This window comes from Anser brachyrhynchus, assembly GCF_964034855.1.
Source record: "Anser brachyrhynchus genome assembly, chromosome: 7".
In the NCBI taxonomy this organism is placed as follows: Eukaryota; Metazoa; Chordata; class Aves; order Anseriformes; family Anatidae; genus Anser; species Anser brachyrhynchus.
The window spans coordinates 30,006,456-30,020,771 of NC_137701.1; the positions used below are offsets into that span (position 1 = coordinate 30,006,456).

A 14,316-nucleotide genomic window follows, 5' to 3' on the forward strand; every position below is an offset into this window, starting at 1 on the left:
ACTAACAATAACTGTGTACTGCTGACTGCAGTATAGAGTACAGATAGCCAAGCAGATAGCTGTACATGGCAGCAATATAAACAAGGCAGCTGGTAGCCTAGTCCAGGCTGAAGAACTTGCTGTGGAGTATGCGTAAATTATCCCACACAAACCAAAAAATATATCCTATTACTAAGGAATAACTGCCTGTTAATTAAAATACAAATACCAAAACTAAGAGGAAAGAAATGATATAATCTTTATTCCACGGATGACAAACTGAGGCAGAGATTAATCAGTTTGCTCAGGATTCCACAAGAAACCTGTGTCAGAGCCAGGACTGCAGTTACTCACACATCAGCCTGTGCCTCAGCCACAGGTTCTTCCTTGGGCTGAGCACATTTCAGGTTCATGCTATACACTGACATAACTACTCTGACCCAGTAAATGCCATTCTCAATTTACACTCGTTAACAGGACAGGATCAGACTGCGAGTGTAAGGATGCTGCTGGGCAACAAAAATTGAAAGCTCTGATTTTGATCTCACCTAGTGACAGCAAGCATTTTTGGAAGGGACTCACACAGCAGTGAGTTTTGCACTTAAATAATATCAACAGTCCTCAGTAGGGGCTTGAGAGGCAAATCTAATAGGTGCTTCTGGATTTGGCTAAGAATGAAAAGAGCGTTTTCTTTCCACCGGTTGCTGGCTAGTAAAAGCAAAGGGGTGGAATACATCCAACTTGCAAAACTTGAATACAGTTACTGCTATCTGCAAATGGGTGCCCCTCCCCGCTCATGTGAGCTACACAGGCAAAAGAGAATGACACATGTGCTGTTTCCTTTTCCAGTTGTAAAGGGGTCAGGAGCCAGGCAAGGAGAGCCTGAACAAGAGCTGCATTTTCCTGGGCTCTTCCAGCTGTTCTGTTCAATCCCGCCGTCGGTTCTGAGCAGGGAAGAGAGACTGTCAACACAAATAAGGCATTTTTCAAAGGCGTAAATTATGAGTTACCAAAACAATACGACATCTCAACCACGTGAGTACCCTTATCCCCCCTCCTTACAGTAAGAGTGGATTACCAGTCTGCCGTTTAAGGAAAAGATTCTCAAATGCATTTCATATGAAAGGGCGAAAAAAATAAGAAAAAGAAAATGAATGCCTGAGACTTATTTGGAAAGAAAAAAAGAAAAGAAAAAGTTGTGATGAAACTGTTTTCCTTTTTAATTCTTTGTGTGTGTGTGCGTGCATGTGTGTGAAGAACTGAAACGGGCTCTGCAAACTCTGCCTTGTGATTAGGACGGAGCAAAGTCAATAACGTTTCCATCTAAACCCTGGCTTAGGAAGGTTTCATTTAAATAATTTTCCCTCCCCACCCCGCCTTCAGGAATGAAAATAGAGAGCGTTTCAAAAGCTTACTGACGCTTTTCTAAGATATTAATGGTGCTGCCCAACTTCTGTTTAGAGTCTCAAGCTGTCTGTGTGTAATATGAGACGCAAGCCACAAACTGACAGTCTATATTTAAAGTCACAATGCGTTTCTGCTCCTGGAAATTTAGAAATGTGGGTTTAAGGACAAGCAAATTAGTTTCTCAGCAAGGGAGGGTACAGGAAGGCAAGTCCTCTTCTGGCGTAACTCTGCATATTTTAGTAAACTTGGAAAGAAATAGTTTGGCCTGAACATTCAAGTGAGCACGGACGCTTAACTGCAGCGTGGTAGCATTCCTTTGGGGATAGTATAAAAAAGAAAGTGGAAGGGAAGGAGATGGATTCTGGTCTGATAAACAGAAAAGTCAATAGAAAAAACTCAAAGTTTTTGGTGCTGCAATAACAGGATGTGACTCTCTATCTTTTTCACGGTTTTGGTATAATCTTTCCTGTTTTAATTCAAGGCAGTAATTTTGTAATATTTTTAATAAACAAACTGCCAATATCAGAATTGTTTATCATACCACGGTATCAGTAATGAAAGCAGAAAGTACAGAAAGGATTGCTGGGTGGTGCCAGCAATTCCAGATTTGTTGTGAGAATATTTGGTCTGTATGGAGGTTAACAGCAACAATGCTTCCCAAGCTTTGAATGGGGCAGGCTGATCCAGCAGAAATGGCACAGTGAGCAACATCTCTGGAATCCCAGCTAGAAATTTCTATTTACCCATTAGTCCTTTTTGCAAGTTCCAACCAACCTGAAAGATGACAAGCTAGCTTTATCTTATATTTTATTTTATTTTATTTTATTCAGCAGTTTAGGAGATTATAGCTTGTTAGCTATAGATTCTGTTTTAGATTGTTTTCTATTATTGACAGAAAAGTAATAAGATTAATTCAGGATTCTAAGAATTTGGGTTTGCAAAAGTTTGAGTAAACTACTGAGACTTGGTGCTCTCAAAATGTGTGCGAGAAGGTGGTAGTGACTCACTGAGGTGCATTTTGCTCATTGTGCAATATCAACAAGGGTCCAGACCCAACCTTGCATCTCTAGTAACAGGCTTGGCCAGGTGTCAAGTCCAGGACCAGTTCTACAGTCCTGAATCCATATGTATCACTCCTCTGACAGATTCAGCTTGTCAGAGGACCCCACAGAAGGCCATAAGGTGGATCTGGATGAGGTGTTAGTTCCTCTTTGGGGGGGTTCTATGCTTATAATGAAAAAAGGCTGATGCGTCAGGTTCTCTGATATTTTTCCAAAATCTAGGCAGGAATTCTCAGCTTGAACTGCTTTAAGAACATACGATTGCAACTAAAAAATAAGTGGTTTGCAGTGTAGCTAGAATAAGAATTCTGACTGAAATAAAGTGACTATCTATTCTTCACTTGTCCTCATAATTTGCCTTACTGATTCAGACAGGATGCTCCTATGTTTTATTTCAGTCTGTATCTCTTTGTTTTTGTTGTTATTGTTTTTTCTTGCTTTGTTTTGTATGTTCATTTGTTTTAATGATATGGATCAAATGCAGAGATAAAGAATAAAATTAATTTACAAGGAAGTCAGTACCATATTCCTGTATAATGCAAATCTGGTGCATTATTTTTATAATGGTTGAGGTTTTGGAGGGGTCAGGTTTGGGGAAAAGGGTCTTATTTATTAAGTTAAATTCCAGTAATTTTTTGCAAGCTACAAGATATCAAAAATTGGTGTATTGACAGGCACTGCAGAGCATGGGCAACAGATGTTTGCCAAGAAGGGAGAACGTTCGGGAAAACAAATCTTCATAAATATAGTGAAAATCTTCGAAATGGGTGTGAAAATGCATAAAGTATCAGCAACACCCTTTGACTATGCTGAACATATTAATTATTTCCTGTGTACTTGCAGGTGAGACCGCACAGCAGCTGCCTACTGATGTAAACTGAACAGGGTTAAGTTACCTAATTGCTCATGTTCTTTGCTTATCTCCTTGTATACACTTGCAGCTGATAAGGGATTTTTATTCATTCTATAAATACAGTATTATCCTGGCAATCCAGGTGGGAGCAGACTGCTGTTTCAGATTTAAAATGTTCACCTCTGCAAAGACAGCAAATGTATTCTGCCTCGCTATGGGGGTGCTGTACCACCTAATGTCAGGCAGTTCCCATGCCTGGCTCTGATATCCCATCCTGCTCTGTATACTCGGTGGAGAGGCAGGTGAGCCAGCAGTTCAGTCTGCTGATGTTAGACAGTGTGTAGTGTATTTATTCCATCATTCATGGTTAATGAACATTTGCATGTGGCTGGAATAAAACGGAATACCTAAGGAAAGAAGTCTGCTAACAAAAGCAAAAATGGAGTTGGGGTTTCAATTTCATTGGCTGGGATTCAATACAATATTGTGTTGTGAATATATCTTCAGTTTCTTTTTTCCTCTTTTTATTATTATTATTGTTATCATTATCATTATTAAAGGGACCCAGTTTCACTGCAGGGATGTGAACTTCCTGATTTTTAAATACATCTTTTTTTTTCTGTTAATATATTTGCTTCTTCCTACCTCTGCTCGGATGCACAGGCAATAGCTACCTGACATATTACAAAATAGGAGGAATTCCACAAGTTTGGGAATCTTAACTCAGACTGAAGCATTTGCCCTCTTCCTGTCTGACTGCACTGACCCAGTCTCAAGGCAGTGGGGCAGCTCAAATGAGGTGAGGAACTCATGCAAGTAAACGTCACCAGGTCGAAGGTTCAGTCTGAAGAGGCAGTGAGCTATGCAAAGCTATCTTTGGGGGTCAAAGGTGTTCATCCCCTCAGAGGAGGTGATCTGTACCTTTGAGGATTTAATCTGTACCAGGCATGCTGGGAATGTTTTATCTGGGGCCTCCTATACTCCATATACCAGCTTTCAGAGGAATTAGGGATTATGAGGAGCAGATCATGGAGGTTGCTGCTCAGGGGGAGCAAACCCTGCACTGCCCTGTGCCGGTTGCAGGAGGTCTTGGTCCCACCATGCACAGATTCTCCACCTGCCACAATGACAGCTAGAGCTTCTCCAAAAAGCGTCCAGTATGTGCGTGCTGTCCTCTCCAGAGAGGTTGAGAGTTTGGCAAAGGTGGCCCTCAACAAAGGTGAAATAACTTAAAACTGTGAATGGTGAGTCTGGTTCTGAGAGCAGTCTTGCCCCATAACTCATGATGCAGTACATCTAGGGGCTGTAAACTCGTCCTTTGATTATTCGCGAAGCAATACCAATACCTTCACACAGGGGCTGTGAAATGCCACAAATGATTCCTGTAGCCTTTTAACCATATTATTCACTGCCTTGAAAGTAGATTTGTTTTCATTGCCCTTAATCAACAGAAGTGCTTGTCTGTGAGAGTAAATAATAAAAAAATAAATAAAAGGAGAGACTATTGATTATGAAAATGTTGGTCTTCACTGGTAAACTTGTGAGCATTTATAAATGAGGAAATCTGTAGATTATAATAACCTCTCATTTTTAGCACAGAAGGCTCAAAATATGTCCCACAAGCATTTATGTAAATTGAATACCTCTGCTTACATATTTGTCTCCCACCACTGTGCATATGAATTGGAAAATTTGGCTTTATACCCTAGGGCTTCTGCTTGACACTCTCACTGCCTGAGATGTGTGTGAAAGTTTGTAAATTGGAAGTCTCAGAATTCACCTGAAATTTCAGTAATTAACAGCAGAACTGCTGGCAAATTGGCAAGCTGGGGGCAGAGGACAGATATCCATTGAAATAGAAACCGGCTTTTTTAAAATATGGATTTTTCAGCATTTCTGAGCACTGCTACTCCCTCCCACCCCCCTACCTCCACCCCCCCCCCAAAAAAAAAAAAAAGAGTGAGAGTGAAAGAAAAATAAAAAGAAAAAAGATTTACATAGTAGAAGATGTTAAAGATTCGGTTATGCCTGCTTATGTGGTTAAGCCTATTAGTAACACAGAACTGCACAATGTCTGCATCTCATTGCTGATACTGCTGCACCTTTCTTTCTAGGCTCCTGTGTAATATACCCCATATCTATCACTGTTCCAATGACTGAGTCCAATCAGCAAAGCCTTTTGTGAAACAGGCTTTTTGGACTGCATTCTCTAATGAAAGTCTGTTTGTGTGTCTGCTCTGCAGAGTGCCTGTCTCTATTGTTGGGGAGGGATTAGTATTCCTATAGCACAGAGAAATTCAAGAGGGATCTGATTGTTCTAGGTGCTGTACAAACACCCTTTCCTCAAAAGGCTGGTAGCCTACATGCAGCAGAAAGTTTATAGGTTGGAGAAAAATGACTGCTTTCCATTCCATGGGCAGCTTTTGGCTACGGAAAGTCACGTATAGCAGCCACGAGGTAGGAACAAGAATAGATTCCAGTAGATCCACTAGGGCAAGAGCTCTTTGATTCCTACTCTCTATAATTCTATAATTTTTTAATACATGCAATGCATGCTTGGGAAAAAAAAAAAAAAAAAAAGACACCACCACTGTAGCTTGAAAGTCATTTATTAGCTGGCTTCCTTGTTTCTCGCAGAAACATCAGAAAAACTTTTAAGCACAATGTTTGCCACTATTAGGATCTTTGCTTTGTGGTGGTGTTTTTTTCTTCTGTGGTGTTTTTTTTTTTCTTCACATCTGAGTTGTGATAAGAAATGCATGAAAAACTCAGAGAGAACTCAATGCTGTAGTGACAAGAATACTTGAACACCATAGCTGGGTAGGTAATTGGGCAGCACACAGACCATGTTTTACTTACTTCTGACTTAATTTTCTAAGTCAAATGAATTAGACAGTTACCACAGTTCATGAGAAATCCACCTGCTGCTAAGTATTCTAAAAAATACTTGGCAAATGGAGTAGCACTTGGAGAAATCAGACTTGGTTTGCTAGCAGTTTATGGACACAAACAGAGAAAAGGACCGTCTGCTCTGGATAATGTATTTGTAACCCATAACTCAACTACATGAAGCAACAATCATGCAACATAATAATAGGCATGCAGCTCATAATTTGTAGCTGAAATAAAATCCATGTTCCTCAATTTCTCCAAGAGTTATCATGATCTAATTCACACCAGATTCCTCTCTCTCCAATGTTAGCATAGAAATCCAATGTGCTGTCTGTGCTCTGTTGCTCTCTTATTGCAGATGTACCTTGCACGTGTAGTTTCACCAATGAGACATCTGGCTAAGTGATTTTCCTCTTAATTAATCTTCTCATCTGCAAAGAAGACCAGTTTCTCATATCTGCTTCTCTTCTGACATATGTTTCACCACAGGGTTCTTCCTGATGAAGCAGAAAACTTCACTGAAAATCTCAATGGGTTAAACTTGTTCTGCTGCATTTAAGTTTTAAAGTGATTTTTTCCCTTCCCTTTCCCTCTCTTTTTCATCTTAGAAAGAAATTTCAGTTATTTCATGAGGGTCTACCTCTTTCTTCTTCAGATAAGCCCTGAAATGGAGTTAAGCTTTTTATCAGTAAGTTGCAGGGGGGCTTTTGAACACACCCTGTGACAGCTCCATGTTATTGTGAGTGACAAATGCCTATTTTACTGGGGACTGCATGTTTAAAATGTCTAATTTGATGAGGTGGTCCACGTTACAAAGAGCACATGTGACAAGGTTATAGCATAGCAGAACCAAATATTAAGTCTTTACATACGTGTAGTGTTTAGATTTGGAAAGAGACATTATTTTAGCAACAGCAAACCTGTGAAGTGGATTAGAATTCTTTATGTACACATAATATGCATTGTGCATGTATATTTATTATATAGTTTATATCTGTATGTATACTTATATACAGACACAGGTATGTATAGACACCTCTTTTCTGTATTTATACGCCTTTTCACTAGTCAGACTGCTGGTTATAGAGAGTTTTATTTCCCTGACTGCATCTCTGTTCACAGACCAACACCCACAAGCTCATCTTTCCTTTTTTATATGATAGATACCTTCAGAAGTAGCAGAAAAATGACCAGATTTTTGAAGGCTTAGCAGAGGCATAAACTCAACAACAAGAAAGAAAGCAAGAAAGAGGTTTAGGCTATATATAAGAAGTTGGAAAATATTACAAAATATCCTTTTCATATGATATAGTAAAACATCAGTGAAGCATCCGTATTCAACCTTTCTTGCAGACACAAGATTCAGCTGTCTTTCTGCTGACTGTATATACATCCACAACCAGTCAGCTCACAAAGGTAAAGAAAATGGAATCACTCTGTATTTGGACTTAAAGCAGCACAGCATTTGCCTGAATCCATCTTGGATGCTATTGCAGGACCCGTGTCTCCATAATCAAAGATTCAGGGGAAAGTGATGATAATGATTTAAGAAATGAGAAGGAAGATTCTTTGTGCTGGAAGAATTGCCTAGTTGCACCTCCAGGAAAATTTTCTAGGGGAAAAAAAAAAAATGTTTTAGCATATTCATGGTGAAATAAAGCTAATTCTTTACAGAATAGCTACCCTCCTTTGGAAACAGAATCAAAAATCAATTCAATTGAATTCTGTAATGCTGTGGCAACCTCAAATTGTGAAAAATAAATTTATACTGGAATAGCTTTCACAGAATTGTTACTGCAGATTAACTTGATGCCTCTGCATAAGTTTCTCTCTATGCAACAAGAATAAGCTTATTTTCTGAAAAAAAGAAATTAAAAAAAAATCATGTTAACCTGTAAACAAGGTCCTTCCCATCTGTTGTTTGGATATTTCAAAAATTTCAGTCACTTATTAGGGGATGAAAAAGCAGCTGCTGATTACCAGCTTTAGCTAAACCAAATAATCCTTAGGTAATGCAAATAGTTCAGAAATCACTTAACCAGAGTGATTAAAGGGTTACATGTACATGAGCAGAGAGAAAAAAATATTTGTAGTGGATTGTGAAGTTAGTATAAAAATGTCATCCAAGAATTCAGGAAACTTGTGCAACTTTTCCAAATTTCTGAAGTAACTGATACTCTGTATTTTTATATTTTATTTCTATCTTCTGCGATCTACATGGGTATATTGTTGAATTTGATTTTAAATGTTTTCTTCGTACATATTAGGGCTAGAAATTTACCAGTTTATTATGAAATTGCATTTTCAGTAGATATTGTTATTTCTTGAGACTTTAAGGAAGCCCTTTAATAACCAGATCTCATGAGCTAGCACAGGTTGTTCTTCTAATTATATGATGGTTCATTCAAGTGTCATGAACGCAGTCCCTCTCCTGTCCAACACAGGCAGCAGAAAATTAAATTCTTGAAGTACCTTGATGCAAAGATGCTCTGAGAGAGTGGACTAGTTTCTGATTATTACCTTTCTCTTACACCTGCCCTCTCAGGTTGTCTAGTTCAGATATCCTCTGCACCTCCTAGTACTTCATGCCTATCCCACTAGTAAGTGCTCATATCTCAGCAAAGGACAGTCATGGAGGTCTCAGTTGTTAAACACCATTTCCTCACTTCTGTCAAGGACATTCCACTGTCCTGGCAGTGGGAAGGAAGAATAGCACAGGCAAGGAAAACATAAATCTTTTCTTGTCAGTGGGCTGAGGCCTTGTTTCCTTTGGGAGTTACCCTGTCTTCCTTCTCCATCTCTCTTCTCCATTGGTTTCTCTTTGCTCTCATCTCCACAGCTTGCTATGAAACAACACCTCCCCCTCTCCAGATCTTTCCTGTCATGACATAGGCATTTTCATTTACAACCTGGGATATGTTTTTTACATCCTGGATCCCACGATTAGGAGAGTTTATTATTGTCTGTCTCCCTTGAATTTCCATAATTACGTCAGCGGACTTTGATTTTCTGAGTCTCTGATGCACACAAATCCATTTTTCCCCTTACTGAACTCATTTGGATCTATTTTTATTTTAAAGAAGCCTTTACAACCAGTTCCTAATGTCAATTAAGCCGTTGGTGGAAACAGGGGGATATACACAGGATTAGTCTGCGTCTCTACAGAAAACCCTGCATGAGGCATTGAGCAGAGCAGACCAGGAAACAAAACAGCCGTTCACAGCCATGCTTCCATTCCAGCTTCCCCTTCGCTTTGGAAAAAGGAGAACCCATGGTTTTCTTGTTCTTTTTCAAAACCTTTTCAAAAGTTTCAAAAACTTTTTTGAAACTCATTATGCTCTGCATACCTGGCCACTTTTTCTCTTACTCATCCCATTCCTTTGCCAGTCATGGAAACAAGTGGCTTCTCTAAAGAGTAGCAAAATGGCTTATGCTAACACCTGCATGGCTGAGAAGAATAGCAGAAGGTCAAGGTGCCTTGTTGACTTTTCCTGTGCAGGCTGTGACCACCTAATCGAAAGGGACAAATTCTCATGAAACCTTCTTGATTGCCTTTGATGCCTTTTTCCAGCTCCCAGTGAGAGGTGGCTTCTCCTCCATGCTTAGAGCTCAAGCAGTGGTTAGCGTCTGGGCCCTGGATTATTCCTAAAAAAAGGAAAAATCACCTTCTATAACACATTTCCTACAGCTGGATGGATCTAATGCCTTCAGACACCACTCCCATACCATTTACTTGCCCATCTAGGAGAATTTGAAGTAAGCTTAAGCCCAAGTCATTTCCAAAAAGCAGTCATACATGGTGATTTCATGTAGTGAGAGATGGGAAAGACAGATTTGTAAAGCCCTCAGAAAGAAGCTGGCTTGCTCATAGCCTGGGCTAGCCAAGTCTTCCCTTGCTTCCAGCTCTCCAATCAACGTCTCCTTCCTAGTCATATTAACAGCAAGCTTTTACCATCTTTCCCTTCACATCCTTCCTACACCTTCTTGATCAAAACAGTCTTCTCTCCTGTATAGCTCCCCTGCATAATCTCTTTTTATTTTGCTTTGTTTAGTCTGTAAATTCCTCAGAACTGAAATCACCTCTTCTTCCATTTCCTTTCTAAACAAAAATCACCATAAAATTGTTTGCCACTTTTGTGCTCACAATGAGGAGAGCTGAACACATCTGTCTTCCCAAGTTACCTCATCATGTATCTCCTTCTGGACAGAGATGCCAGGAGACCTCCTGAAACATAAAGATAAAACACAAAAAAGCAACCTTAGGTATGACATCAACTTGCAAAGCATATCAAGTTGGAAGAACTCTAGGATTTTCTCCTTGAAAATAATTTTCCGCTAAATATATTCATTTATATTCTCTGAGATAGTCTCTAGACTGTGGAGATCAAAGCAAATTGGAAATCCTGCAGAGTTTTTAAGTGCGTTCAAGGTGGAGTGTTTCAAAGCCTTGTGCCTGAACATTCAAACACCATGGAAGAAATGAAGTAGCAGGTGGTAACACATGTAAACGTGATTGTTCTCATCTTTGTACTTTTCAACTTGTCAAAGCCTAAGTTTGCGACACATTATGTGACAAATAGCAAAAATAAGGGATGATGCATGCACACACACACACATAGGGGAGCATAAAATCCAAGGACACCAGCCAGCTTTGGATTTTCTATTTCAGCCACATTTGTGATCTTGTAAGTTATTTACAGCAATAAGGATATGGATTTACCAAACTTATGCAGAACCTTGCAAATCTGTGCACAGAGGGAGTGTTGCTTGGGAGACTGGAATACAATACCGTAGTTGTCTACTACCTTACTTTTTTTGAAAGTAAGTTTTGCCAAGGTAAAAAGTATAAAATGCCATCCATTACAGGCTAGTGGCAATTTGTAAATGTCTGTGTATCATGAACAGAGATAACCAGTCTCTAATGTTCCTCACTTAGCAACTGAATCATTGTAAAATATTTCAGGTGGTTTCAGAGAGTCAAAGTGAAGCAAAATGAGACTATTTTTCTTTTTATTACCCATAAAGAAATGTAAAAATAATAACAAGAGGTGTCCACCAGATCTGTCCTCTCTCTTACCATAACTTTTGGTTTATGTTTGCTGATCAGTTCGTGCTGCAAACACACAGCTTCATCACCTGAAGTCCTGGCATGTAAACAAATATTTGACAATTTCTGCTTCCTTCGGGTTTGTACAGATGTTCTCAGGAAACACCTTACTCACTGTAAGTTAGCATTGCTTTGCTGAAGTCAATGGCATTGAGATAATGGTGCCCTGGAATTTGAGATTGCTCGTATTGATTTCGTTGGAACTTGGATGAGAATTTACTGATTTAAGATCTTCACTTTTTAGTAGTACTATGCTTCAAATGTCTTAATTTAGTTTCAAGCAGCCTCATCTGCTATCACCACAGATTTCAATGAAGGCAAAATGATTTATCAGTGGTAACTAGAGCTCTGTGTGAAGACAGGGAGTAGCAAACAGAGATAAACCTATTTTGTATGCTCCAAAAGAAGAATACTTCCTGCTGATTCAAGTTTCTTGCACATTAAGAAAATATGTATATGGCTCCTGAGTTCATTCTCCATGGGGATTAATGATCCAAAAGGGACTCCTTGTACCACAGAGGAGTAAATCACCCCTCCCACTTTTGGCTGGCGGGATGTGACCGGGGAGATAAATGCTTTTGCATTTCTCTGACCTTTGCTATTGCTTCTTGGTAAAAGATTTCCCTTTCTCGAATTCACTAAAAATTGTTAATCTAAGACAAAACTCTTCCTCCTCTCACATTCTATGTGAGATGCTTAATTTCTTCATCCTGGGGACATAAATTTGAGCTGGTAATAGAGCCCTTCTCTTGGATTACCTCTGCTGATTGCGTTCACTTGGGATGAATGAAACCTTTCATTTCAATTTTATCTGACTCTTGTCAGAAGGTTCATGACTGACTAGAGCAACAATGGGGTGGCAGAGATGGATGAAACTGTTTTAAAAGTGTCATTCCTAAATAAGTTAAGATCAGCTTTAAACACCTGGGGAGAAAGCAAGAGGAGGTAGAACTGCATGACAGTTTTAAGACGAGATGCAGCCTATAACAGCCAGCTCTTCCCCCCTTCATGACTTGTACTTCCTTCAAGGAAAAGGTCATGGCTTCTCTCCCAGCTGCTGCGAGCCTTCCCCAGGCAGGAAGCATATCCTGTGTCCTGTTTTCTCCAGGGGCCAGCAGCGGAGCAGAGGGGACCATGGCTTCCACTGTTCTGTTCTTAAGTGACCTAAGTACCCAAGCACTGGGTAGATCTCCCTCCCTTTCCAATGCTGAGCAGCTCACCCCAGGACTTTTCATAGTCCAGCAGCTTCTGGAGGTGACCAGAAGGGGAAAAACAAGCTATTCCCTTTGGATGCCTGGCTGACTATTTTTGTCAGATATGAAATTGCAGCAGTCACTGGGGGGAGGGGGGGGGGGGGGGGAGTAAATGTCTTGTGATTAAAAATTGCATCTGTGATTTCTTCCTGAGGAGAGGGGTGTATTTTCCTCACTGGATGAGAAACTGGAACATCTAGTACTGTGTGGCATATTAAGGTAGCAGCTTGCTATCTGTGGGCAAATGCATCCATATCCCTAAAAGGATTTGTACTTCTTCTCCCCTATACTGGACATAATCTTGGGTGGGGGGAGATGTAGCAAGAAATGCAAAATAAAGTCCCTCGGTAGGTGCAAAGCCATGGCAAAACAGATGTGGCTGAGGGCCATATAATTTCTCCAGACTCCCAGGACACACATCTCTGTCTTTCCCATTCTTTCTGGGATATTTCCAGACCATCTTCTAGTTAGTGGGATTTGGTAACAATTCTTCCCATCCTTTGTTTCCCTGATATTGCACACTGAAACCATGTTGTGGCCACACCAGACCTGCCTGTGTGTTTCCCTTGGCCTTCACCAGCTTGTGTGTCAGGTCACACCAGCAATAAGAAAAAGAGACTTCCGTTCCTGGGGATACTGACACCTCTTCCCATCTGGTACAGTATCCAGAAAAAAAGAAAAAAAAAGTGATTACTGAGATTGTTTTGATCCTGATGGCACTGAGCTTTCTCCCCTAACCAGGACTTAAATGCTTGTTGAGCTCTGCCCATGGAAGTGCTTTAACAGCATAGCACTTATGGTCTTGTTTCACTATTAAAGCCAGCATCAGACAGCTAATGGAGAGTGATGGAGAGGACAACCATCTGGGGGGCTGAAGAATAGGAAATTCTTGAGACAGAGTTAATATTTCACTGTTCAAAGGCGTGTCCTGTGTTATAAAAGCCTTTGCATTTACCAGAGTTTCTCACTTGAATTACTTTAACCCCCTGCTAAGCGTTTGGCAGGATTGGGCCTTACCTCCCCCTCTTCCCTCTTCTTGAATGATCTCTTTTACCTTGTAATTGAAGGAATTCAACCTTGGGAACTCAGCATTGCTGAAGGCACAGCTTGTGTCAGGGAGCAAGGCATCCCTCCACCTGGCTCCCCCAGGTCACCACAGTGCCTCCAGGAGCCACGTGGAAATGCATGTGGCCCTGACTTTATCCTCTCATCCTTCATAACAGCCAGCTGTGTAGCAGGAGCCAGCCCCAGAAATACAAAAGGATATTGCCTGAAGCTATCCATGCAACTCAGCACAGCACAAGGGTTGCCATCATGCTTAGCCTCTGTTTGCAAGCATAAGAGGATGAGGGCAGGGAGTCTTTGCCACTTCTTCCCTCGTCATTCAGTGGAGCTCCTTCCTATCTGCCATGTGAAAATGTTCAGTGGAAAGCTTTAAGGAGCTAAAGCCAGACTGCTGTGTATGTTCCTTATTTATACAGCATGTACAGCATGGGTGGCACAAGGAAAGGCTACCAAGTATCATGAGAGTAACTTAGTGGATTTAGAACATAGTCATTTAGGTCTTGGGTAGGAGGGAATTAAAATCAACAAGTCATGTGATATTAGAGGCTGTTTTATCCACTTCTTTCAAATTTCTGTTCCATCTATGCAGAGGGAACCAAAAAATGCAAAAGGGATGTGGGCTCTTCTCTTCACTGATTCATAACAGATACACACTTGTGTCCAAGCCTTGCCCTGACATGGAGTACAGCGCAGCTCTCC

The 14,316-nt window shown here is 40.4% G+C and overlaps 1 protein-coding gene and 1 long non-coding RNA gene across 4 annotated transcripts in view; one reads left to right on the forward strand and one right to left on the reverse strand.

The window, feature by feature from the left end:
* The first annotated feature begins 748 nt into the window (after nucleotides 1-748).
* The window catches only part of GYPC (glycophorin C (Gerbich blood group)), a 35,192-nt gene continuing 21,624 nt past the window's right edge, over nucleotides 749-14,316 (forward strand). For 2 of the 3 annotated variants that reach the window (XR_013953907.1, XR_013953908.1), the window contains exon 1: nucleotides 749-1,014. Coding sequence is in view for 1 of the 3 variants with exons in the window: in XM_080600814.1 (XP_080456940.1) it covers nucleotides 981-1,014 (34 nt within the window). In the remaining 2 variants the exon portion in view is untranslated. The remainder of the gene's footprint in view (nucleotides 1,015-14,316) is intronic. The other variant, XM_080600814.1, reaches the window with a different exon arrangement.
* The window catches only part of LOC308198438, a 28,921-nt gene continuing 15,479 nt past the window's right edge, over nucleotides 875-14,316 (reverse strand). Inside the window, exon 2 of the long non-coding RNA XR_013953918.1 lies at nucleotides 875-10,417. This is a non-coding gene — a long non-coding RNA (uncharacterized lncRNA). The remainder of the gene's footprint in view (nucleotides 10,418-14,316) is intronic.